At 41.7% G+C, this 24,302-nt stretch overlaps 1 protein-coding gene across 1 annotated transcript; it reads right to left on the bottom strand.

The window, feature by feature from the left end:
• Positions 1 to 55: 55 nt before the first annotated feature.
• mfsd2b (MFSD2 lysolipid transporter B, sphingolipid) lies at positions 56 to 24,050 on the bottom strand. The gene is given in 16 exon segments (XM_008398286.2): positions 56 to 395; positions 398 to 414; positions 1,599 to 1,775; positions 2,431 to 2,574; positions 4,008 to 4,117; positions 4,273 to 4,356; positions 4,537 to 4,620; positions 5,069 to 5,190; positions 6,349 to 6,439; positions 8,588 to 8,760; positions 8,854 to 8,932; positions 10,863 to 10,986; positions 15,512 to 15,636; positions 15,769 to 15,903; positions 22,196 to 22,548; positions 23,858 to 24,050. Coding segments are annotated over 15 exon segments (1,830 nt in total). The 5' UTR covers positions 22,532 to 22,548; positions 23,858 to 24,050; the 3' UTR covers positions 56 to 366.
• Between the last annotated feature and the right edge of the window lie 252 nt (positions 24,051 to 24,302).

Genomic DNA, 24,302 nt, shown 5'->3' with positions numbered 1-24,302 from the left:
TTCCCCCCCATACGTTTAATTGCAACACCTCCACACTGAAGAAACACACGAGAGATTTATTTGGTCCCATCCTGTCTCTACGGCGTTTATTCATCATCTGTCATCAATCTTTCTGTAATTATGTATCATAAATAAATAACAGCGTAGAGTTAAACACAGCAAATAATATACATTCATTTATATAAATCATATGTTTATATGTATATATATATATTCAAGATGACTATACAGTATGTGTGGCAGTAAAACAAAAAATGTTTACATTAAAACTATTTCCATATTTGACAGTGTAATATACACCAAAGAGCAACATTCCAGCCTCATGACTGGAATCCGTGGCTTTGTGAATTCACTCCAACATCCTGCTCACGCGTTACTTAAATCTTCGTAGGTTCGGAGTCAATGCTTTGCTTCCTGCGAGAGACATCAGTATCAGTGCTACATTCGTACCATAGGGAGAAAGTAAACATACAGAAGGTTTCCCAAAAACCCTTTTTTTCTTTTTTTGTTTGTTTTCTTCATCAATCTACAAGAGTTATTTGGCCACAGCTTACAGCAAGATTTAGCTGTTCCCAATTAAAACTCCTGAGGTCAACTCATTGCATGGTGATCTTTGTTCATGACACATTCGGAGACAAGTCAGGATGCAGGGAAAGTCAAATGTAGGAAAAAGGAGGAGAAATCCTTTCCACGCCGCTCACAATCTCAGTTTACATTCAAACAAGACGATTCATTCGACCACACGTGTATCTCCAGAGAGACCAAAAATGGCAGTGCAATCATGCGCGCCTCTTCTGAGCTAGCTAACAAGCGTCACAATTTAACACATGTGTACATTTAGATTTGAAATTGTATTTTAAATCTAAATAATTTGAAATACAATTAAGCCAAGGGTTTTTTTTTTGTGACAGGAAGTGAGATATCTCACTTTTTAGTTTTTTTTTCTTTGGGAGCAAAACAATTTCTCAGATTTTACTGACCTTTTACCAAATAGCATGTTGAAAACTATTTATACCCTATGAGTTGTTTGGCTTTGACTACTTAATGGCACATTTATGTAACTTTTAATATATCCATATTTGTTCAATGTATTTATTATCTATTTGTTGGATTGTGGCACTTTTGACCCTCGTCTGAGCTCTTCTAATTGGAGGAATTGGAAAACGCCCCCAAGCAATTGACGTCACTAAAAGACCTAGTGAAGAATCTGAACACTTACAGAAGAGATATGTTTTTGACTTTTAACACAAAAAGATCCTGCGAGTTGCTTTGTTTTGTCACTGCAAAGTTTTGTGAGTAGGTTGATGAAGAAACCAAGGAAAAGCAGGAAGTTCAGAGCCCATGAACCTTAAATATTTAATCTAACTACATGTGTTCAGATGCTGTATCTTTCAGATACCTGGAGTCCCCCTGAGTATTTACATTGGTGGATCACTTTGGTACTGCCACCACATTACAGCAGCATTTCCCCCCCTCACCATTTTTTTTTACAGAAAGTCTTTCGCAGCAAGTTTGCAACAGTTTGGAAGTTCAAAGGAAGGACAGAGTCGAAGGATTAGAGCTTTTCCCGCAGTTGTGCATTAATGATTTCTACACACCGTAGCTCGTCCAGCCAGAGTTTATTCCTGCGTCGTACGTCTTCGTTGATGGGATACAAAACCAGGATCATTAACCCCGTGACGATGAAGGCTATGGGAGCGGCGCCGATCAGGAGCTTGAGCGTGTACACCACAGGAGGGGGCTGCGAGCAGCCGCGGGTTTCGTACCCAGCAAACCTATGAAGATGTACAGGTTCTGTTTAGATGCGGGCCATATAGGGACAGATATAGAACCATGATGCTACAAAACTACCAAACCGATACCTCTCAGAAAACGAAAATGCTGACTGACCCATGGCGTATTCCACCAAAAAATTTGCCACAACTTGATGATTTTGGCCCAAGTGGCAAAGAGTTTGGGCAACACTTTGCTACATTAAAGTTTTAGCCTCTCTTACCTCTTCCAAAGACTAAACACTCTAGAAATACGCTAGAAAATCTTACAAAATGATTAGATCAAGGTAGAGATCTCAGGACGTAACTCAAAGTTTCGTTGGAGAAAAACAAACATGGCATATTGACTCCCCCACCCACCACCAAAAAAAAAAAAAAAACCTGCACTGAACTAAAGTATGTTTAATGTCTGATAAAGATCAACGGAAATGATTACTTTTAGGCATTGGTGTCAAATACGATTGTATAGGCTTTTGTAAAATTTGATATATTTAATTTTTACACACACTGCTTCTGTATACAAGCTCAAGTTTAGTCAAATACATTTTAAGATGTGATGTTTGGCATTCTTTTAAGACTTAGAAAGAACCAGATTACGTTCCACTACACCCTGAAACATCAAACAACCGTGTTATGGGTGTACTTCTTCGAGACTCACTGCAGGCAGAGGGTGGACACTCCCAGGGTGATGCCAGCGGCCAACTTGACGAAGAAAACGTAGAACGAATAGAAGATGGCTTCATGGCCTTTGGAGGAGCTGTTCGTCAGTCTGAAATCATCCACCACATCTGGCAGCATGGACCTGGATTGAAAGCACACAAAAATAAACACGAAGCTATGAAAAGAGTGACTCGCGATGGACACTGCAAGCTTCCCTTAAATGCCCAGAGTAACTCAAACACTTGGCAAAACTTTAAGCTAATGCTCTTACCTTATTTCCTCGCAAAACCGCTAGAGATGTTAGCAAATCATTACGTGATGCCAACTTTAGGCTGTCCAATATAACGGTGGGCTAAAATTACAGAGCTAATGACACGATCAGATGATGAGCAGCGGGCGGAATTGCTGGACCACAGGCAGAATAAACATTTGGCCCCTTCCAACGTAAACATGCCCCCCCTATAGGGAGGCTATAATTTGAGATAAAAGGAAGGGGAAAAGAGGCGAGTGCTAAGCAGTGACAGCCAAAGAAGCGTCTGGGAGGCAGATGTAAAGATACCTCCGGAGTTGTGTTGTGGGAGCCCTGTGATGACACGAAAGATTTACAACAGACGCCGCATCTCCTGTCTTTTTTTTTTTTTTTTTTTTTCAACTGATGTCATTTTTGTGACATGAAGTGGGTAATTGGATGGAGCCCTGTGGGGCATCCAATCATCATTAACAAGACGCTAATGACTGTTTCTGCTAACGTTGTCAGCTTCGTGGTGCTGATGGGCAGATAGGTGAAAGTTTCTAATTAAATTAACATTTCTTTCATATGGGAGAGAAGCAGATGACTGCCATGCAGACATTAATACAAGAGCGCCTGCAGACACAAAGGTCTGTTTGGTTAAAAACCCAACTTCTTTAAAAGATTATTAGACTCTCAAACCATATCTTGCAGCTAGTGAAATGTCTTCTCTAAGAGTTCGTCCTTTGGAATGATGCTCAAAGTGAAGTAGAGACTGTTTTCTGTGACTTCTTCTCTGCTCTGTACCATTAGACTGAAACCCTGCTAATTCATAGTTATGATATTGAAAGCAAGGCAATCAGTTTATCAAACAGGAGAACATTTTGTTTTCACACAATTAACTGGGACCCCTTTGAAATATGCTATGAGCCGAGCTAGCAACGAGTCATATCAAAACAGAAGGGAAACATGGTAGCGTTAGCCTAGCATTCCAGCTTACTGTTGCACATCAAAACAATGGGAACAATGTATAGCTGACTAGCTGTATGTGTGAAGTTAGTTATACAGTTGAAGCCAGATATTTACAAATAAAACCATTTCATTTTTTTCCTATTATCGGACTTTAAATCAGATGAAACGTCTATTTGCTAAATGTAATAATAAGGAACTGTTTTCGATAAACTTTTGTTACATCCTTCAAATTCACAAATTTTAAAATAGACATTAGTGTGTCTAATCGGGGCACAAATGGTTTAAAGTGACTCTCATCGGCATCTTGGAGCAAAAAAAAAAATCCCAATCGGGACACAGTGGTAATATGTGGGATGTGTTGCAAAAGGCCTCACCATGGCAGTAGCAACGACGCGGCGATGCTGAGCCCAGAGGAGACAGCCACAATGTAAGCCACCACCAAGTTAGGGATGAACACCAGCATCATGGAGAAGGGCATGATCCACTAAAGAGACAAACAAGCGCAAGTGTTTCCAGATGTTTACACGTGAGATCAAAAAGATGTTTATGTGACTCCGGAAGCTGGATTTGGCACACCCGATGACAAGATGGCGCAAACAAGGAAGTTCGACGTCGTAAAACCAAAACCAGGATCCTTACCGTGATGCCACAAAAAGCTGCTGTCTTCTTCCCAAATCTCTTCAGGAACCACTGCCAGAATGGTATGCTTAACAGCGCAGACACCTGCAGGGAGACAAGACGAAGCAGATGATGTGTGAAACACTTCAAAAATTAGATTCTAAATGAGACTGCATCGTTGGTAAGTTAGAATTGTGAAAATTGAGGGTTTTTTTATTGTTTTGTCCTGTGTTGTGCTGCAAGATAGATCTTGTAAGCGAATAGGAAGTAAATCTGGCAACTCACGAGGATCACCACCACGATGTTCTGGAAGTGCTCCCTAAGTCCGGCAGCGTAGGTGCAGAAGAGCACGAAGTTGGACTGTGTCAGCTGCAGAAATCAGAGAGGGGACATTCAGATACTCAGATATGCGGCACAGTCGATGGAGGCACTCGGCGTGCTGCAGCGAGTGCCAAACAAAGTGACTGGAGAAGCTGCTGACGGTTGGAGTTTTCTGCTGTGATTTGTTCCCCCTCTGAGACTCACACGGATGACAGTTGACAAAAGAAAAAAAAAAAAGAAAAAAAAACAATCCAGAAAACTTGGGAAGTCTCCTTTAATCTAAATTCTGTAAAGATGCCAGATGCGCCACACAACAGGCCTTGTCAGTATCGCCCAGAGGAGACCAGGAACTCAAAGCCACAAACATACGGTAGGTGTTCTTTTACACAGATCAAACGAGCCGGAGCGGCAGGAATGCTCCCACGCTGTCAGCGTTCATCACGGCTTGTGCTTAATGCGACGCTGTGTCTGACGAGCGTCTCGCCGAGACAATTACCTGAACTGCAACGGTGATGAGGAGGAATGCGGCTGTCAGGATGATGTACGGCCCGTGTCCCATCACTTTGAGGAAGCCCTGGACGAAGGGAACCTGCTCCTCCGTCTTCGAGCCGTAGGGATCTGAAAGATGGGGGATAAATACACGCAGCCTATCAGATAACATGCAGTAAGGGAAAGGCGATAGATTTGCTCAGTGGGACTACTGGAACTGCCCCTGCAATGCGGTGGGTAAGCTTTGTGTCTCTCCGAGCCATCATTTACGGAGCAATAACCATTTGGCTGCAGGACAGAAATAATTTTAGCTCCAGTTAGTCTATTGGTCTAATGAAAGCTGTAAAATGAATAAATCTAAGCAAAGATTTGATTATCGAAAATGAGGTATTAAAAATGTATTGTGGGGATTTTCAAAACATTTTTGTAGACAAAGAAATTATTAAAGAGTCAAATTCACAATATGGTTCCATTCCAAGTTCAAAAAGCCGAATCAGCCCAGTGTATTATGGGGTTGAAACGATTAATCGTGACGAATCAATTATCGGAATAATCGTCAACTAATTTTGTAATCGATTAATTGTTAAATGGAGCAAAAACATTCAAAAAATGGACGTTTTGATAAAGGAACAACAAACGTACACGCATTTTGTAGTTAAAATATAAAAAATCTTTGTAAATATGTTTTAGCTTCACTTGGTTCAAATTCTTTAAGAAAAAAAACTACAATTAAGCACAATTTGCTATCCAATTAATCGGTTAATCCAGAAATAATCAAAAGATTATTTTTCTGTATTGATTTGATTGTATTGACGTTAAATTAATACAGTGACTTTCACATGTTGATGTTATAAGTACTTTTTTAGTTGCCAATGCGTAACTTGCTACAAATGATCACTTAAAGAATGCTATGTTATTGCATTTTTGTGAATTATAAGTTTATTTTATTATTTAAGAAATTAATTGACTTATTTCATTTGCATTTTTTATGGATTTTTTATATTGTATTAAAAAAGGCTCAAATCAAAAACCTGCAAAATGTGCTCGTTTTGTATCCAATTAACCGATTAATCAGCAGAATAATCGATTACTAAAACAATCGTTGGTTGCAGCACCAATAGATTATATTTTATGTTATTACAGTATTACTCTGTCCTTCTTTGTGGTGAAACCGTAAAGCATTCTCTTCAACAATCCTTTTTCAAATGCGCTTCATAAATAAATGTAACACTGACATGTGGAAGTGAAATCATTTATGAGGAATGTTAATAATCTCGGTGATCTCACCTTCCCGCTCTTTGACTCCCAGGAACATCACCAGAGTGCACAGCAGGAACACTCCTCCTATCACACCCGCAGCAATCATGTAGACCTCCTTCTGCAGAAACAAAACAAACATTTCATGGCCTAAATCTGTCTGTTTCTTCTTTCTTTTTTTTTTCCACAGAAGTAGCACAAACAGGTCTGTTTGGTTCTTCATAATTCATAGTTCTCTGATTAGCAATGGAATTCATTTGCTGGAAACAAGAGACATTCGTGCTCTTCGGTTCTTTGTTGCTAGTCACAAGTGACTGACTTATCGTCGGTAGTTCTCTGTGCAGGGTTTCGCTCTTGGTTTGATACGTCCAAACAGAGCCGACCCGAAGGAAGCAAACCCCAAACAGATCTGTGTCCAAAAATACAGACGTAACAGTTTCACCCCCACCGTGACAGGAACTGCTCTGCCTTAAACAGAGCAGTTTTGTGTTTGTTTGCTATTTTACCATGCGGCTCGGCCCGGTGGTTCTTCATTATTTACGCACATCAAACACTCCCTGTTTCCGAAAGCAGACGGCGTTTGCCCAGACTGTGTGCCACCCTCAGCAGCGATCACAGAGAGAGGGGGTGAGAGAGGTTTAGTTCAGCGGCTGACTGCAGAGGGGGTAGGAGCGGTGAGCGGTATTGCCCCAGTAGGGTTCACCCAAAATCCACTGGAAAGGTCTTATTTGAAACCCAAATAGCTGCGGTGCAAATAAAATCCAACCCAGGACTTTTCATCCGCACAGAAACTCCCATGGCTGATGCTGTACAGCAGCTTGTGTTTATTCGCAAGCTACAAACTGAAATATCCTTTATTATGTCTTGCTGTGCTACTTTAAATGGCAAGACTAGAGACTTTCCGTATTTTGTCTCTACTTTCACATATATTCGTGGGATTTCTAGTGATACACCAACACAAAGTAGAGCAGCGGAAGAGAAATAATATAAAAATGTTCTACAAGTAAAAATCTGACTTGTGAGGCATGAATTATTCATGACTCATTTGGAAATCTGTAGGGTTACACTTTCACGCACTTTGCAAGTCTAGAAACTGAAACGTTTGGCCATCCTTCTTTCCAAAATAACTCCAACTCAGTCAGATTGCATAAAGTTTGCATTTGGAAAGGAAGTTTCAAACCTCGCAAAAGATTTCTAAAGTCTGGACTTTGAATGAGCCATTCCACAAATGTAATAATTTATTGATAACCGTTCACAAAAAGGTCTGGATATATCTGCTTCTGGAAGGTGATCCTCATGTCTTTTGAGGTCTCTAACAGATTTTCTTCCAGCATCTTCTCGCATCTTCTTCAGAGGGCCACAAATGGCCCTCTGAAGAATTCTGCACATCCCCCGCATATAATTCAATTGGTGCAGATGGACACTTTTTATAAAAGAAAAAAATCTTGGCTACAACTCCAGTAATTTCTGGTTTATTTGCCAGGTTTTATCTTATCTTTATTTTAACTTTCCAACGACTTTTACTCAAAAGGGCCACCGGAGTTTCTGTGGCCTCCAAATGCTTTCAAATGCATTGACTGTTATGTTTTACAAAACGTAAAGAAGTGTCCGGGGTATGAATACGTTCAGGCTTTATTGTTTGCAGACTATATCTGGGGTGTGTTGAAGTGATCTGTGTGAAACATAAATAAGTCTAATGACTTGCAGGCTGCCGAGACCCGGCAGCTCACTGGGGCTGCTTCTTGGAGCCTGATGTGAGGGAGGAACCCCCTTTTTGTGGTCGTAAACGGGGAGCATGCCCGGGACGCCGGTTCAGATATCAAACGGAGCCGCCTCCTTTCAGTCCCATGGGTTACGCGGGATAAAATGTGAACATATTTCCAGTGTCAGAACTACCAGACAGTCAGTAAATATGGAGCCAATTTTAAACAATCTTTCTTTTCATTCAACACTCTCTGTCTGTTTTTTTTTTTAAACCCTTTTGGTGTTTTTGAAAGTAGTGCACACACGTGCGCACACACACGCACACACGCGCACACACACACACACACACACACACACACACACACACACACACACACACACACACACACACACACACACACACACACACACACACACACACACACACGCACACGCACACGCACACACACCGCCACCACAGGTTCAAGAAAGAGCGCTGCAGTCACAGCCCCCCTTATTTTCAAACCGACTCTTTGCCCCATTTTTAGCTACACCTGAGGTCTCAGGCTGGCAGAGAGACACTTACAGCCTGTGACAGGTTCTCCTGGAAGGGCACCACGGTCTCTGCCCCGCTGCTGTTTCCAAGGGAACCAGCAGACATGTTGTGAGAAGAGCAATGCTTCTGACTGTGAGCGCTGGCCACGATCTGGCCCTGGATGGCAGCGCCCAATAGAGTCCCCATCACCTCCACCGTCATTCCTGTCAAAACCCCCAAAACAAAGACGATGTCATGCTTCATCGCGGATGCAGCGGAGGTCGAAGCATGCGGTCAGAATAACAGAGGGAGCTTACGGTAAGCAGTGGCTGAGTCCCGCTCCTTCTGGTCTGTGCTTATGAACATGGTGAGAGCAGAGTAAGACACGTGGAAACACTGCAAGGACACAAAACGTTCAGTTAGGACTCAGGCCAGACAGAAACAATGGATTCTGTTAGAGCAACAAAACAAATCTGAAATATTTTGCTATGATTGAGCAACTGCATCTAAGCAAAGGCAAAACATGACCATGTAAGTGAAAGTTATAAAAGTGGCAACTTTTATAACTTTTATAACATTCTTGTATGCCCTACGTTTTAAATCCACGAGTCTGAAAAGTGCAGAACTGAAAAAGGTCTAACGGATTACTTCTGTGGCTTTAACTAGCTGAATTTAACTGAACTGCATTCCACTTAATGAAACCAAGCCGATTTTAACTGAACCACACACACACGCACGCACGCACGCACACACACACACACACACACACACACACACACACACACACACACAATTGAATTCAATTTAATTGAACTTAACCGACAAATGATTCTTTCAAACCGATCTGAACTGATTAGGAACACACCGAATTGAACTAAATCCAATGCAGGGCTTGAAAAATAAACAACTGTTCCTTTGGGTGCCGCCAACTTGTTAATAACAAGCCGTAACAAGTTAGGAATGCGAGTCTTTAATTGACTGAGAAATGTCATCCCTGCTTCCTCTTAAGATCAAGGCAACAAAGCGCTGCATAACAGCGAGGGTGCTATTTACATGCACGCTTTGGGTGAAACTGGAGAAAACCCAAGCAAGAAAAGAGGGCACAAAGAATTTGGACCGTGAGGACAAGAGGTAGTTGTACTTCGTGTTTGCCCTTGTGAAAAGGTTATCACTTCTACTTAACGAATGCAAAATGCTTTCATGCTCAAGTCCTGCTTTAAATAGCCACATAAACAAAGTGGCTTCGGAATGATGGACCGGACAGCCTTTTTATCCGACATGTTTCGGAGAAAAACACAAACGCAAAAGTGTCTGCTGTATATTTATCAAAGGCGATCTCTGCATTTTCCACGGCGGGCCAAGTCCAGATCGGTTTCCCTTCTTCCTCACCGCCTCTCCCAGAGAATAGCCCAGCGACCATAGTCCAGCTTCACTTTGTAATTTACTCAAGGGCTCAGTCAGCATTGTGGCCAAATGAGCCTGCTCAGCCAACAACGAAAATAAATGCGTCCGCGAAAGCTTTTTTCTTTTTTTTCTTCTGTTTTTGTCCTCAGTGTTTGTGGAGCATGTAATTTACGAGGCTTATGCTGGACGCAAACATTTATAGAATCAATCGGGTTTTGCTCTTTTTTTTTTTTATGACTTGGAAGTGAGAAGCGATTCGTTTAGCGAAAACCCATTATTAGTTGATTGCGCACACAAACAAAGCATAGCAGACTAGTCTCTGTTTACAGGCTGTGGCATTCTGAGTGATAGCAGCTGAACTTCACACAAACACACGGCCACAGACAATGAAGGGCGACTAAAAGTGGCACCCGGCATTTACCGGGCAAGAGGTTCCTGGCAGGAATGACTGTATACTTATCAAGTAGTTGGAATTATATGCTGTAACAGCTGACCGCAGCTTCTGTAGTGGTCCGAATGCTCTGTGGCATATGTTATAGAGGTTACCCCAGAGCAGAGCAAGAATAATGGGGGAAATGGAGAAAATTAGCCCAAAGACATTAAAACAGAAGTCAATTGGAAGGACTCTGTTTTCCCCTGAAGATAATACATTTAAGCATGTCTCTTTTTTTGGACCCCTTATTAAAATCATCTCATAAATCAGTCTGTTAGTCCAGGACATCAGGTAATCGCTATCATCTCCTTCTTCAACGCAAATATTTGCAATATTTTCTGCATTCTATTCCTACGTTATGTAACCTGTCTGTCGAGATGAGTCAGTTAGGGTTTTCATCTCCTGTTTCCTCTCGACGTCTGACTCGCGTGGAACATCTCTTGGCAGTCTGAAAAATTCCTGAATATCCTGTTTCTGATGAATACTCACGTTGATGAGGGTTTGGTAGAGGCAGTAGAAGACCAGGTACCAGACGAACCTGCCGTTGACGAAGGGGGGAACGAACCAGAGGCAGAAGTATGACAGCACCAGAAACGGAGTGCAACCCAATATCCTGTGTGAGGCGGGGGAGGAAAAGAAAACAAGAATAGTGGATGAGATACATGAAGGGAAAGGGAGATTTGGTCCGTCTGTTGTTCTTTGCTTATATGAGATTAAATCACAGTGACGACATTATCCAGGTGGGTCACGAAGACAAACCTTTCTACAGCTTGCAGAGGATCCCAAGGCATTCTCAGACCAAAAAGGATGTGGTTCATTAAGTTCTAAGTCTAGCCTAGGCTATTCTACTGGTCTGAAGTGCATTGAAAACTCCCAAAGGTAGATGCTCGGTAGCTTCATTGAATGGACATAAACACAAAGCTATTAGTGGAGCAAAATCCAAGAGAAAAACCATCCAGACACAGACACCCATTGATGTCTAAATGTATTTTAAAGGTAGATTGTGTTGATGAAATGAGCCAACTAGGCCTTACTAGTCCCTTGAGGACAGCTTGGACATTTTGGTTAACTTTAACTACACCAATTCTCTATTGAGACCTTTTATACAGATAGTACATAAAGTAAACAAGGTAAACCGTACTCTCACAGGACCATCCACAAAATAGCTAAGCCTTCTCCACATCCTTTAAACATATGTGAACTAAACAGCCAAGTTCCCATGATTCCCCCTCCCTGAGCAATTCCACAAGGGTAGAGGAAAACTTGGATGTAATTAAATTCAGGGCATCACCACCAGTCACAGCAGAGGGGGGAAAAATGTGGTTTTGTCATTTTCACAACACTGTTTAACTGATGCTTTCCTTTTTGCCCAATTACAGACTTTCTCTCTAAGTATGGCAGGAATCTGTCCTGGGAAACACAGAAAAGTAAAAGAAATTCCACTCCCTTGGGTAAAGGACGAACACACACACACACACACGCATGCACACCCCCACACGCACACACACACATCCAGATGTAGCAATTACACACGCGGACTCATGAATATGTAGCGCGCACTTAGGCGAAAGCTGCATGAAGCGATTCCGCTGTGATGTGCTCTCCTCAGAACTTGGGGAGTGATACAGTAGGTGGGCCATGTATAATTCATAAGCGTACGACTGTCTGCATTGCTACGGTTAAAGCAAACGGCTGCGTGTTGCAAAGTAACGAGGAGAAAGACGGATGATTGATGGTCATCGGAGACTGCAAACACAAGGCAGCACTTAAAATGCAGTTTGTCACGCAGTCTTGAACAGGAGACGCGTATGAAGAGACACTTATGGAAACTAGACCTCCATCTGAACTAGTGCAGCAAAACATATTAAAAGGAGGAAGAGAGAGGCCAGTTACAGTCGTTTCTGGCATCATCCGGCGTGGCCGCCTCACTCTCCTCCTGATTGTTTGCACAAACAAAGGCGGTCGGCTGCGCTGGTGCTGCATTATTGACCGCTTGGCTGTGGGGGCGCTGAAAGAGCCACAGGAAGGAGGGGGGGGGGGGGAGTTACAGTGTTCCTGCTCAGGGAGAGAGGCAACAGAGTCGCACGCACGCTAACACTCACATACTTTCTGAACACATTTTTCACGCACGAATAAAAGGCGACACCTGTCCCAGTAATTTGCACAGATTTAATTACAGTTGTCCGGGCTGATGGGACGCTGACACGGGTAATTCTCATCTTACTCACGTTTTCTGGCTGTTAATTAGATGTAGCGCAGTGGCACAGAACAGATTTGAATAAGGTGTTATGAGTCAGAATGGACTCTTGGTGGGATTTGAGACTATTCAACTCATGAATCTCAGAAGTAAAAGGTGAAGACAGTGAAATGCAACAACGGATGTGTGCTTTTCTGACGACCATATTTTCATTCTCAAGTACAGCTTAACTCGTTCCTAACTTCTTGTTAAATGCCATCTACATAGATTGGCAAAAATCATGTGAATTGAATGCGATTAACCACCTTTAATGCTTCAATTTCACCAGTCTCACCAGACATAAATGCTCTGAGTTTTAAAATCCTAAAATCACTTCTGATGTCGCTCTCTGCCAACATAAAATAGGCAAGAAGATTTATAAAAGCAACAAATTGTGGCCCGATGCAAATAATTCCATAACAGCTAAGAAACAAAGTAATCAAATCAGTCTAGATAGGGTCATAAACTCATTTCTGCATCTTTGGGGCTTCCGTATATGCTAACCACAGTGGGGCCCTTATACACAACCATAAAACATATAACAGTGGTGAATCTTGCAGGATTGGCCAGCCGACCAAAATTACTCCAAGAGCACATTGACGACTCAGTCAAGAGCTCAGAAGAATCTCAACATTTCAGAAAAAGAACCTCTTTATAACAGCGAAAAAGAAAGAATGTCAACACATCAGTTCATGAACTCAAGCTGAAGCCTTGAGTTCGCACCTTGGGTTATGCCGCAGGCGGGACAATGATGTGAAGTATATCAGCAAATCCGTAGTGTTAGGACTTGTCAAAAAGAAAGATAAAAAAAAAAATAACAAAAACAAAAAAAAGGTAAAGAATCAAGATTTTAGAGTCCAGAACTCTACCCGATTATGTTGAGCATGTATAGTCTGTTCATGCTCAGAAACTCTTGAGGTGTGGCTGAATTAAAACAAAAGTGCTATCAGGAGTGTGCCAAAATTCCTCCGCTGTGTTGTCAAAATCTAATTGCCTGTTGACAGAAGCATTTGATGACAGTTGTTGCTTCTGACAACTGGTAAAAATCAGTTGTTACGTTTAGACATCGACTCCTTTTTCTCACAGGATAATTTTGGAAAGCTTTTCTTTTCCTTTAACATATGCAATCGTCATTTAAAACTAGTTGCAGTGACTTCACAGCTTATCTTCGTCTTTGTTTGCTTCTTTGTAAGCCATAAAAGGCAGATACCAAATAGTGTGACATGAATATTTGACAAAGAGCTCTTCAAGCCAAATGAATGAGGAGGTGTGAAAGTTATTCTTCTGCACAAAGATAAGCATCAAAACTCTCCTGACAGGTTGAGATGTCAGTCTAAAAGAGTCTTTTGTAAATAACAATATATTACTTCAACTGGTAACTTGTGCAAATAGCAATACATATATAACACGACACTCTTTTTGTTACTTAACACAATAAACTTTAGTCAGTGCCTCTCTACTGCATAGCTCTTCAACTGCTAACATTTCCTCTAACTGCCTTTCTGAAATGCAGATAATCTTGAAAAACAGCTCTAATGAGTTTCTTTTTTCTTTTTTTATTCCTGCTCTCATGGCAGTTTCCAACAGTCACAAATACTAAACATTGCCGTGCCCAGGGGGGGCCACGCTGGGACCAGAGACTCCATCCTTAAGAAGTCAGAACAAAGATACAAATCACTTAATTTCTGGCGGGTGGAAATGTTCAGCTTCCTGCTGAACGGACAGACGGGACTTTCCAAACGGGATAAAAACTGAAGGGAGTGTCCTGCCCTGTCATTGCAAATGCCGTTCAACCCGCACTAAAAAAAAAAAGAAAAAAAAAAGCGCTCGTTTCACATAAACACGCGGCCTCATCTACGCGTTCCCGTGGGTAATCAAAGCTGATTTACCAACAGCATCTGTCTGCAGCTCAGTGTGTCGGGCTAGGCAACAGTGGATTTGGATTCCCTCCAGCGCTGACAGTTTGTGTGCAATCTACTGTTTTATAAAGGAGGCCGCCTACGTTGCGACAGGGAGAATCACGATGTAGTAGTGTTTTTGAAAGAAATGTGATGCAGAAATGCTTAAAAGCTTACCAAAGAAAAAGAGAGAAAAAAGAAATCATTTTTAGAAGAGGGATTAGTGTGAATGCTGATGTAAACAGGAAATAATCCACACTAATGTTGGCATGCGTAACATTTTACTCAAAACCCTGACGCACGGAGCCACAATGTACTGCTGCGTCGCAATAAATATTACAATATGATTGAAATTATGCTTTATTCTGGTAATTACATTTAAAAATGATTTTAAAAAAAGATTTTTGTTAATATGTGCACTATATAATACTGTTGCCTTCCTAAAATAATGCTGTAAGTATTTTTTTTGCCATTACATGACTTAAGCAAAGAAAGAGAAATACTTTTGGCAAAGAAAATATGACTGACCACTATTTTAGGAATGTGACTCACACATGTACAGGTCACACACATGGGAAAAGTGGTGTAAAAACGCATACAGATGAACTTCTTAGTCTAATGTTTCCTAGCATCAAAGGGAAAAAGAGCCACCCACACCCTCTAAGTAAACTGTCTGCACCGCTAATCAGAGGGAGCGTCAAGAATGACCATTCACCAAGTCTGTTTATCTTCCACAATCCTCAGGTGTGAGTTTTAAATCCTCCAGAATCCTCCTCCTTTTTTTTTTTTTTTTTGCGCAAACATCAGCCTCATGCAGCAACTATAATTATATGCGAGAGCGAGGGAGCAAAACAAAACATCTTTCATAATTCATCGACACACAGGTGTTCTTTGCACAGGCTCGGCTATGTGGAAATAGCAGCATGTTAGCATAGGGGAAGTCAGGAACTTCTTGACCAAATAATTAAGCCTGAACATCAATAAACACTCTGACATATACTAACCAGGGCATGAGTCTGCCAATCTTGGTCCAGCTGCTCTTCGTGATGAGGAAACCGATGACCGGGTCAGTCACTGCACCCCACACTCTACCTATGAACAGCACCAAGGAGGCCTGGAAGGGGTTGATCTGAAGTGGATGAAAAGAATGTGGTCAGGAGCCAAACTCGTGTTTTGGTTTTCGTAATTATTTGAGAATGCAATCTGCAGACACACCCTCTCCAAAAATTTGACTGCACGTTTTATGAATCAAAGGGTTTACCTGAGCAACATCCAGCAGGTAGATTTGCAGGAAGAAGGCTGAAGCGCTGGAAGTCACCTCCTTGGGAGCGCCGCCGATCGCAAAGCATAATTTGCTGCATATGGACAACTTCTGGTTCAGGTTTGTCTGAAAAGACTGGAGGGTGGAAAGGAAGATGAGGCTGTATCATTGTGCATAATAAATGTTACAAATAATGACACCACAGCACACTATTAAGAATTTCAGCTTGTGAACCTAATGTGAATGTAGTATAACCCACAGACATATGTATATAATGTCTTTTTAGTGGCTATTAGATGAAGATCACCTTGGTGAGGATTTATTTTCAACCTGAACTAAAAGAAGTACAAATTCAACCACCAAAATTAATTCATGACAGAGTTTACTTTAACAAATCATTAGAAGAATATCATAATCAAAAAGTTGATTATGTAATGCTTTTATACAGAGTTCAAGGTTCCCCCCAGAAAACTTGCTAAGCCTGGTGGTTGGGTGCTAAGGGGGTTATTCATCCAGCGACCCACCGTGCTTTTTGAATTAGAAAATGTTTAAAGTTGACAGAAAATTTGAAAATATCACTTGATAACTATGTGTTATTGAAAGATTGTAAGAGTAATAGCTACATGAACATCAACTATAAAGTCTTAAAAATTGCAAACATTTTAAAAAGACTTTAAGCAATGCTTAGCCTAGTGGGTGCACAAGTAAAGCCTGTTGGCCCGCCAGGCTTACAATACCTTGGGGAGACCCTGGAGTTCTTAAGAAGATGCTCCAAAAATACAATTTCATCCTTACAGCTGCGATAACTCAGTGACTCATGATCTTTACAGTAATTTATGTGTACCTCGCATTAGGGGTGGGTGATATGGATCTAAAGTTTTATCACGATATTTTGTGGTACTTTTGTGATAAATGATAAAAGTCACAAGGTACAATCACTTTCATATTTACTGATATTTATCAATCCTTTTATTGAACAAACAGTGTGGGGAAAAAAAGCAAAATTAACAATCCCAACAACATGGACAGTTTCAGGGGGTTTAAACATCATAGCTGACCCTTATTGATAAATCGGAATTCTTATCCTGACAGGAAACTTATCACGATAAATAATAAATAACATGACAAATGCTCTTTCTTCTGTCTTTTACAAAGACACAGCTTTATATCCCTCTAAATGGTTTACTCTTACAGATGGGACAGATCTTCATTCATAAATTTCCATGTGTGTGTTTGTGGACTGGAATAGACCCCTGCTGGCTGTTAGCATTGTGGTCGAGGGGTTGCAGACGTCGGTTCTTATAGAGGAGCCGGAGAATCCCGCTAAAACCAATCCATGCCTGTGCTTCCTTTCTAGTGCCCTGCTAAAACCATTAAACATTTCACCCTCTGTGTGTCTGTCAGCGTATGTGTGAGTGTGTGCGCGCGTTTGTGTGTGTGTGGGTTTGGGCATTTGTGTACCGAGGGGAAAGCTTTCATCTCCAGACTTGAATAAGCTGAGACATCACAGTCTGGGTGCGCGCAGCGTTTGCTACTGTCTCAGCGGCCACATATCAGCCTCTCTCCATATATATAACCTCTGTGTGTGTCGCACGCGAAATAGCTTCAGTCCACATCCAGTGGCAAGGCTTGGCTGACAGCTACTCTGCCCACAGTTAAATGAAAGATGGAAATCACCAAAGCGACCACAGCCACGACTGGCGCACTGTTATTATCCAGCTCAGGTTTTTCTCTTCCTCCTCCGTACAGCCCCCATCAAAAACGTGCAGGGGCTGGAGGACGACAATTACCAGGAGGGAGGTGTGTAATTATTCAATCAAAAGACAAGCGGGTCAGAGGTAAGTAAAGGCTGCGCAGTGGTTCCGACTTCAAAACTCTCTGTTCTTCCACTCTCACTGCAATTATCCTTAATTGGAAAGATAGGGGAAAGAAAGAAAGAAAAAAAAAATCAAAGTCTCGGGCGTCTGGAGAGTGAGAGCTTAACTGATGATGTGCAAAAATACTCTCCCCGCATGTCTCTAAACACTTTTTTTTTCATTTTCCCACCAAAGTCTTACACTGCGCGTCTCATTACTGAGTTTTTATCATCAAAGAGCACAAACAGGATATCCTCTCTCAGCTGTTGCCTTGATGGAGCGCATACAAAGTGTGTACACTTAAGTTATGCTGCTATAGAGGAAACAAGGGGAGCATCAGCAGGAGTTCACACAGGGGGCCTAATCTCTGCACTGCAAAAACACAAAATCCTACCAAGTATTTTTGGTCTGGTTTCTAGTGCAACGAAATAAGACAAAACTAACTCACACTTAACTTTTCATCAAGATTAACTTGTTTTAAGTGAATAATTCATTTATATTGATGTAAAAAAAGTACTAGTTTCACTGGCAGATTATTTCACTCAACAAGACATTTTCCTCCATGTTATACGTGAAATAATCTGCCAGTGAAACTAGCACTTTTTAAACAGTATTAGGGAATTTTTCACTTAAAACAAGTTAAAAATTGTTGTAATATATCTTGATGAAAAGTTACTTGTAAGTTGGTTTTGTCTTAATTCAGATGTACTGAGATATTTTCACTAGAAACTGGACCAAAAATGCTCAGTTCAGACTTTGTGTTTTTGCAGTGTGAGGTGGATTAATCCTCAGTCTGCACAAGGAGACCCTCTTAATGACGGCTGATAATTAAAGGAAGGATGATTAAGAGGAGGGGGGAGTTATTTAACCAATCGTGTCTCATGGAGTTTTTGTTAAGGATTTCAAATTATAAGGGGCACACCACCATAGATCTCATTTAGAAGAGTCGAGTAGCTTCAGGCTTTCTCGCGATTCTAGGTTGGTTATGTTTACAACTGATGAAAGTTATGAGAAGCCATAATAACACTGCTCAAGGTCATTTCTTTGTGTCTCCTCTGTTGGGACTAATCGGAACAGAAAGTTATTCACGTGGAATTTGCAGTGGTAATTTCCCATGCGCTCACTTGTGCTTATTGTATTTCACAAGAAAGGTCTTCGGCAATGCAGACGGGCTTCATATTTGGGCGGTGAAAGGACACGGTGTGCAGCCAAGGGCCCTATTGCCTTTATGGAGATGCAGCAGAGATTAAACGCTCTGCTGACAGCACAGCTATTATCTCTTCATGTTTGCGAAGGAGTGAGGAACATGGAAGAGAGCCATAAAAGATCCTGTTTGCCACCAGTGACATGCGGTGGTGGCAGCGTCATGCTGTGGGGACACTTTGCTTGAGCAGGAACAGGGAAGCAGGTCCGAGTTGTAAAGTCAGTCTTCAAACCTAATCCACTTTCAGGTGCTTCCACATGGCATAACTGTATAAATGAGGAAAACTAAAGATAATCAGATTAAAATTTAAACTCAACTTTCTTTTTTTTTTTTTTTTCCTTTGACATTAATTTGCATAAAACCAAATGACTTAAGGTCGGTGAAATAACAACGCCTCACCCACATATTTCATATTTCATACACCTCAGTTCTCAAGATTAGTCAATTATTGCTTTTGGAAGCTAAATATAGTCTAGAAAAAGACCAGATACCAACCGAACTTTTACTTTCCTGTCTAAGATAACATGAAAATGAGCCCAGTCTGATGATTTAAACAAATACTCCCAATGGGTGGCGCACGGAACCCAAATTAATATTTATTATTCAGTGATTTTTCCTGTCTGTTTTAAAGCAAATGTGACATTTTATTCATTTTATCATAGCAAATCCGAACTCGTTGAATTTGCAGTGAAATAAGCCTAACAAAGTTAGATAAAACCAAGAACACACACACATAATGTTCACATTCGCAGAGTTCTCTTGTCCTTTGGGAAAATGACTTTATCGTGACTCATTTTCAAAGCATTTGCTCAAAGGTGACAAAACTCCATGGGGCACCGAGGAACAGATAGACAGAAGTTTGTCAGAGTTGCAGAACTGGTTGTATTGTGTGAGGTAATGGTTGTTTCACTGAAACCTCTGCTCTGTGGTAGAAACGTGGGAGATGAGTGACTGCGGCTGTGTGACACCATATAGTGAACTAGGACATAAAAGGACATAACCTCCTTTCTGCGCTTGCCTGCAGGCGTGGGTCGGTACGAGATTCTCACGGTAAAATGACACCGTGTCACCGCAGGCATTTAAAACAACAGAAGTGTGCCATGATCTTATTGTTTCAATTTTAAAGTGGAAAGTAACAATCGTTTTTCGACTGCTGTTAAAATTGTTATTATTGTCATTGTTACTGCAACTGTAGCCATCACAATGCTATCTTTAAAATTCCTGTTTTAGTACATTTTATTGTTTTTCACACATGTTCGCTGAAATATGAAATAAACAACCTTTCTAAAAATCTGTTTATTTCACTTTGGGAGTATAACACTAAAAGGATTTATGTTGGTTATGAATACATGACCCAACTAATTTAATAATAGTGACTATAGACAATATTTCCAAACAAGTAATTGTGTGAAAAGTGTAGGAGCTTTTTTTCAGCTACATTTCAGAAAATTTGACTCTCTGGAATGTTTCTAATGATCTCCTTAAAAGGAGCTTTGATTTAAACATCTGACTGACAGCAACGGGTAAGGGAGGGGCGTTACTCTTGGAACATTAAAAGAAAAAGAACACAAGGGCACATTTTTTAGAATCTTGTCAAAAGGGCTCTTCTTTCAGCCACCTGATGCACAGTGTGCAGCAACAGAAGGCAGACAGACAGTGCTGCTTCACTCACTGTACTCCGGACGAAAATAGAGAAAATTGAACGCCTTCTTTTGCATCTCAGTAGATGAATTTCCACAGTCGCTATGATGAGATGGTTTCTCGGCTGTACCAAAGCTAGCATATTTCGCCAAAATGCAATGGAAACACTAACACGAGTCATGTGATCATCAGCCGGATGTTACTACTGGCAGAAAAGACGGCTAAGATGACAGGAAGTGGTAGTCATAGGAGGATGTTTTTTAATGACCTAGCACATGCATGTGGGGGTTTAAATGCGTTTAAAATTTCATGCAGAAAAGCAATTTTCAACGTTAGCGGAATATAAACAAGTGTTTTCCGTTTGTAATGGAAACACAGCCAGTGAAAGGCACCTTCTTTTAGCCAGCTAACTGGCTAACTGAGAAGATTCAAGTGAGAGACGGTTGGTGCTGGGCAATATGGACTTAGAATTTTACCGCAACATTTTGTGCTATTATTGTTATAACAGTAAAAATGATTAACAAGCTAATTATGATTTCTTTTTTAGAGAAATGCTGTGTCTGCATGGCACGGCTTTCGCAGAGCCACAAACACAAACATTGTTCTTGACAAAACATTTGAAAGAAGGATCTTCGGGACGGTACATACTTTAAAAAGTCTGATTCATATCTCTAGTCAGCACAAAGTGACTGTATTTAATCGTATTTTTGAACTTATTTGCATTTATGGATGCTCTTATGGAACAAAAAGTGGGGGGGGGGGGGGGGGAAAACGGCAAAAATAACACTTCCGATAATACTCTTAAGTTTTGTTTTTCATTTAACTTCATTAAATTAAATGTATCCAGACAATGATAAATCGAAATTCTTTTCTTGCAAAGAAATTTTTCACGGTAATGATAAGCGATGCGATAAATGCTCACCTCTAGTCAGCGCGGCATCGCTCTACGACCTCTGTGCAGCCGGAGAAAATCTTACACCCCAGCGTGTTTCTTTTGCACATTAAGAGGAGCCTTCTTTCAGCCAGCTGACCAGCAATGTACAGTAAGAAAAAAAAACGAACACGCCAAAATCTGGAAAACATGGACGACTTTGAAAGCATCAATCCTTTTAAAACTTTGGTGTCCGTAACCAGCCCATTTATGCAATGTCCCTCATAAAATAGTAAGAACAATAAAATGTTAGAATGATTCTTCATGTGATTTATTGTTCCTCGGAAAAGCCGAACAAATCGCGCAACTGAAAAACACGGCGAAGCCCCATAGAGAAGCCCACCCACTCCATCTCTGTGAGTGAGCTGTCAGTTTCTGTCTCCTCCACTGCCTTGTTTCCTGGTGATCAACTGACATAGCCAAGACCATTACAAAGACAAGCAATCTTCCAGCAGGTCTCCTGGCAAATTGGAACAGATTTTCTCAATTGAATAGAATCAGCTTGCAGCCATTGACTTCTCTATCTGGGGGATTACAGTCCAAAGGAAAACAATAAAGCTGACTAATCACACAGCGATAAGCAGCCATGGGCATCACATGTTTTACTCTCCATCTAATCAAGTCAGTCAGAGGCGAACCCAGGCAGATTACATCCAGATGTTCAAAGAAGGGTAACAGCTTCTGAATTACAGCGACGATGTGAGGGGAGATCAGTTGAAGGAAAGTGCACAACCGGGGAAAAAAAATAATAAAAATGACATGCAAAAGAAAAGAGAAAAAAAGAAAGCCTCTTACCTGCTGAGGAGCTTTGGGAACCAGAGGTTCACTGGCCTTGGTCATCTTCTCCGCAGAGCCCTGCACTCCCCTCTCTGCTTTGGTCATGGCCCTGAGACTGTGTGTGAGGCGACAGCTGTACCTCGGCTGCTGCACGCGCGAGGGAGTGATGAAGTGATGAGTGCGAGCGTGACTCCTGGTGTGATCCAGAGTGGCCTGCCACTGGGAGGTGCGTGTGAGGGGCTGGAACTGGAGGTGGCCATCGTGGCTGCGCGCGTGCGAGTGAGCGACGGCTCCGGAGACAGGCGGCTCCTCCTGCCCCCCACTGACAGCCCTGCTGCGGAATTCCGCCGCCATTCACATTGCTGTGTGTTCTGGGAGGGAGCCGGAGAAGGGAAGGGCAAAACAGGAGACACATGAAAGAGCTCACCTGATTTTCTCACACAGACACACACACACACACACCCAGGTATGCAGTAAAACAGCACCGATTGCAGGCATGTACCCACAGATTTAGGCGCAGCGGGAAAAGCTGTCTGGGCGTTTGGAATGAGTGCAGGAGAGCGTTTCGGTGCAGATGTGGTATGTTAAGATTAACAAATAAAAAAATATCACTTTTAGGATATGAAGAAACAGTGGCAGTGACATAAACCCATTGTGTCAAAAAATCCCTGTTTCTTTTATATATAACTTATCAGAACCAATAAAAACTGCACGAAGGTGTTTTTTTGTTTGTTTTTTTCATTGGAGATAAGGCTCTCCAACCAGGGTGATATCTCATCGGAGGCGGCCAAAAAAATAAAGAAAAAAATTAAAGGTAATACTTTTAAGCCTTGGTCTCTGATTGGGGCGAGACAATAATAGAATTATCTTTCCAGAATGAGGGGAAAAGTGATTAGGTGGGAACTTAGCTGGAACTAAAACTTGCAAACCTTGATGTCTTCTACTTTCCAAAGAAAAAAAAAGAAAGAAAAAAAACAATAAGGTGAGTTAATTTAGGAAACATTGTCTCAGCTTTTACAGCAGCTTCGGGCTACACATCCATTTCCTTCATTCCTGCAGCTTTCCCTTATCTTTAGCATTGTTTATGTGTTTGAACTTAATATTTACATATTTATTTATTTATTTATTTATTCCACCATTACTGGCAATGCGCATTCCCCAGAGCAAAAAGAAGATGACATTTTGCCAAACCTTTAGGGGAAAACTATAACTTTTACTGTATTTCTGTTGAAAAATAAGAGTTTAATAAACCATGAGGAGTTTTTAAAAATAATCTGTAATGAAAGTACAATAGTTTTCTCACACTTTTAAGACTCAGTCTAAGGTAGTCCTCATGCCAAAACATAAATAGTGATTATTTGTGCTTTGGCCTTTAGAATTTTTTCCCTCCCTTAAGTTCTTGTGCTGCCCGCCCCCCAACCCCCCCTCACCCCGCGATATAGCACCCTGCATGAAGAACCATATGGCCCATAGCAAATCCTAAATGTAAATAGACAACAAATGCACGTGCCTTTCATTTGCCCTATGATATGCCTGCAGAGCATCCAGGAGCTGAAATCCGACAATGTCTCATGCACGAAGATGCTCCTCTCTACCTTTTCCGCTATAACTGAGAGCCTCCATCCGCTGTGCATTTGATAACAACACCGAAGGATGAGGGAAGCAGCAGCGTCATCTTACCTCGCGGCGATAGGGAAAAGCAGCGGCCGCAGCCGCCGTCACGTTTTCCGGTTGGCGTCTGGTCCGCGCGCCCGTCTGAGGCTCAATTCCGACGGGCGGGATGAAAAGGAGACTGCGGAGGATGGAGATGCTCCGTGCCGCTCTTAATCTTTCCTCCTTCCAGTAGCCGACAGTCAGTGACGAAGCTGCGCCCCACGGCGGCCGCGGTGGCGCATGACACGTGCCTGCGCGCGCGCGCGCGCGCGCGCGCGCGTGTGTGTGTGCGTGCGTGCGTGCGTGCGTGCGTGCGTGTGTGTGTGTGTGTGTGTGTGTGTGTGTGTGTGTGTGTGTGTGCGCGCGCGCACCCGCGCCTGAGGAGATTATAGGATGATTAAACTCTGGCGGCAGTTTCTGTTGTAGTGGATCGACATCATCATCATCATCGACTTGGTTGTTGTTGCTGTTA

Source organism: Poecilia reticulata, linkage group LG21, assembly GCF_000633615.1.
Source record: "Poecilia reticulata strain Guanapo linkage group LG21, Guppy_female_1.0+MT, whole genome shotgun sequence".
In the NCBI taxonomy this organism is placed as follows: domain Eukaryota; kingdom Metazoa; phylum Chordata; class Actinopteri; order Cyprinodontiformes; family Poeciliidae; genus Poecilia; species Poecilia reticulata.
The sequence above is the reverse complement of the archived record's forward strand: the minus strand, read 5'-3'. Positions and strand labels throughout refer to the sequence as shown.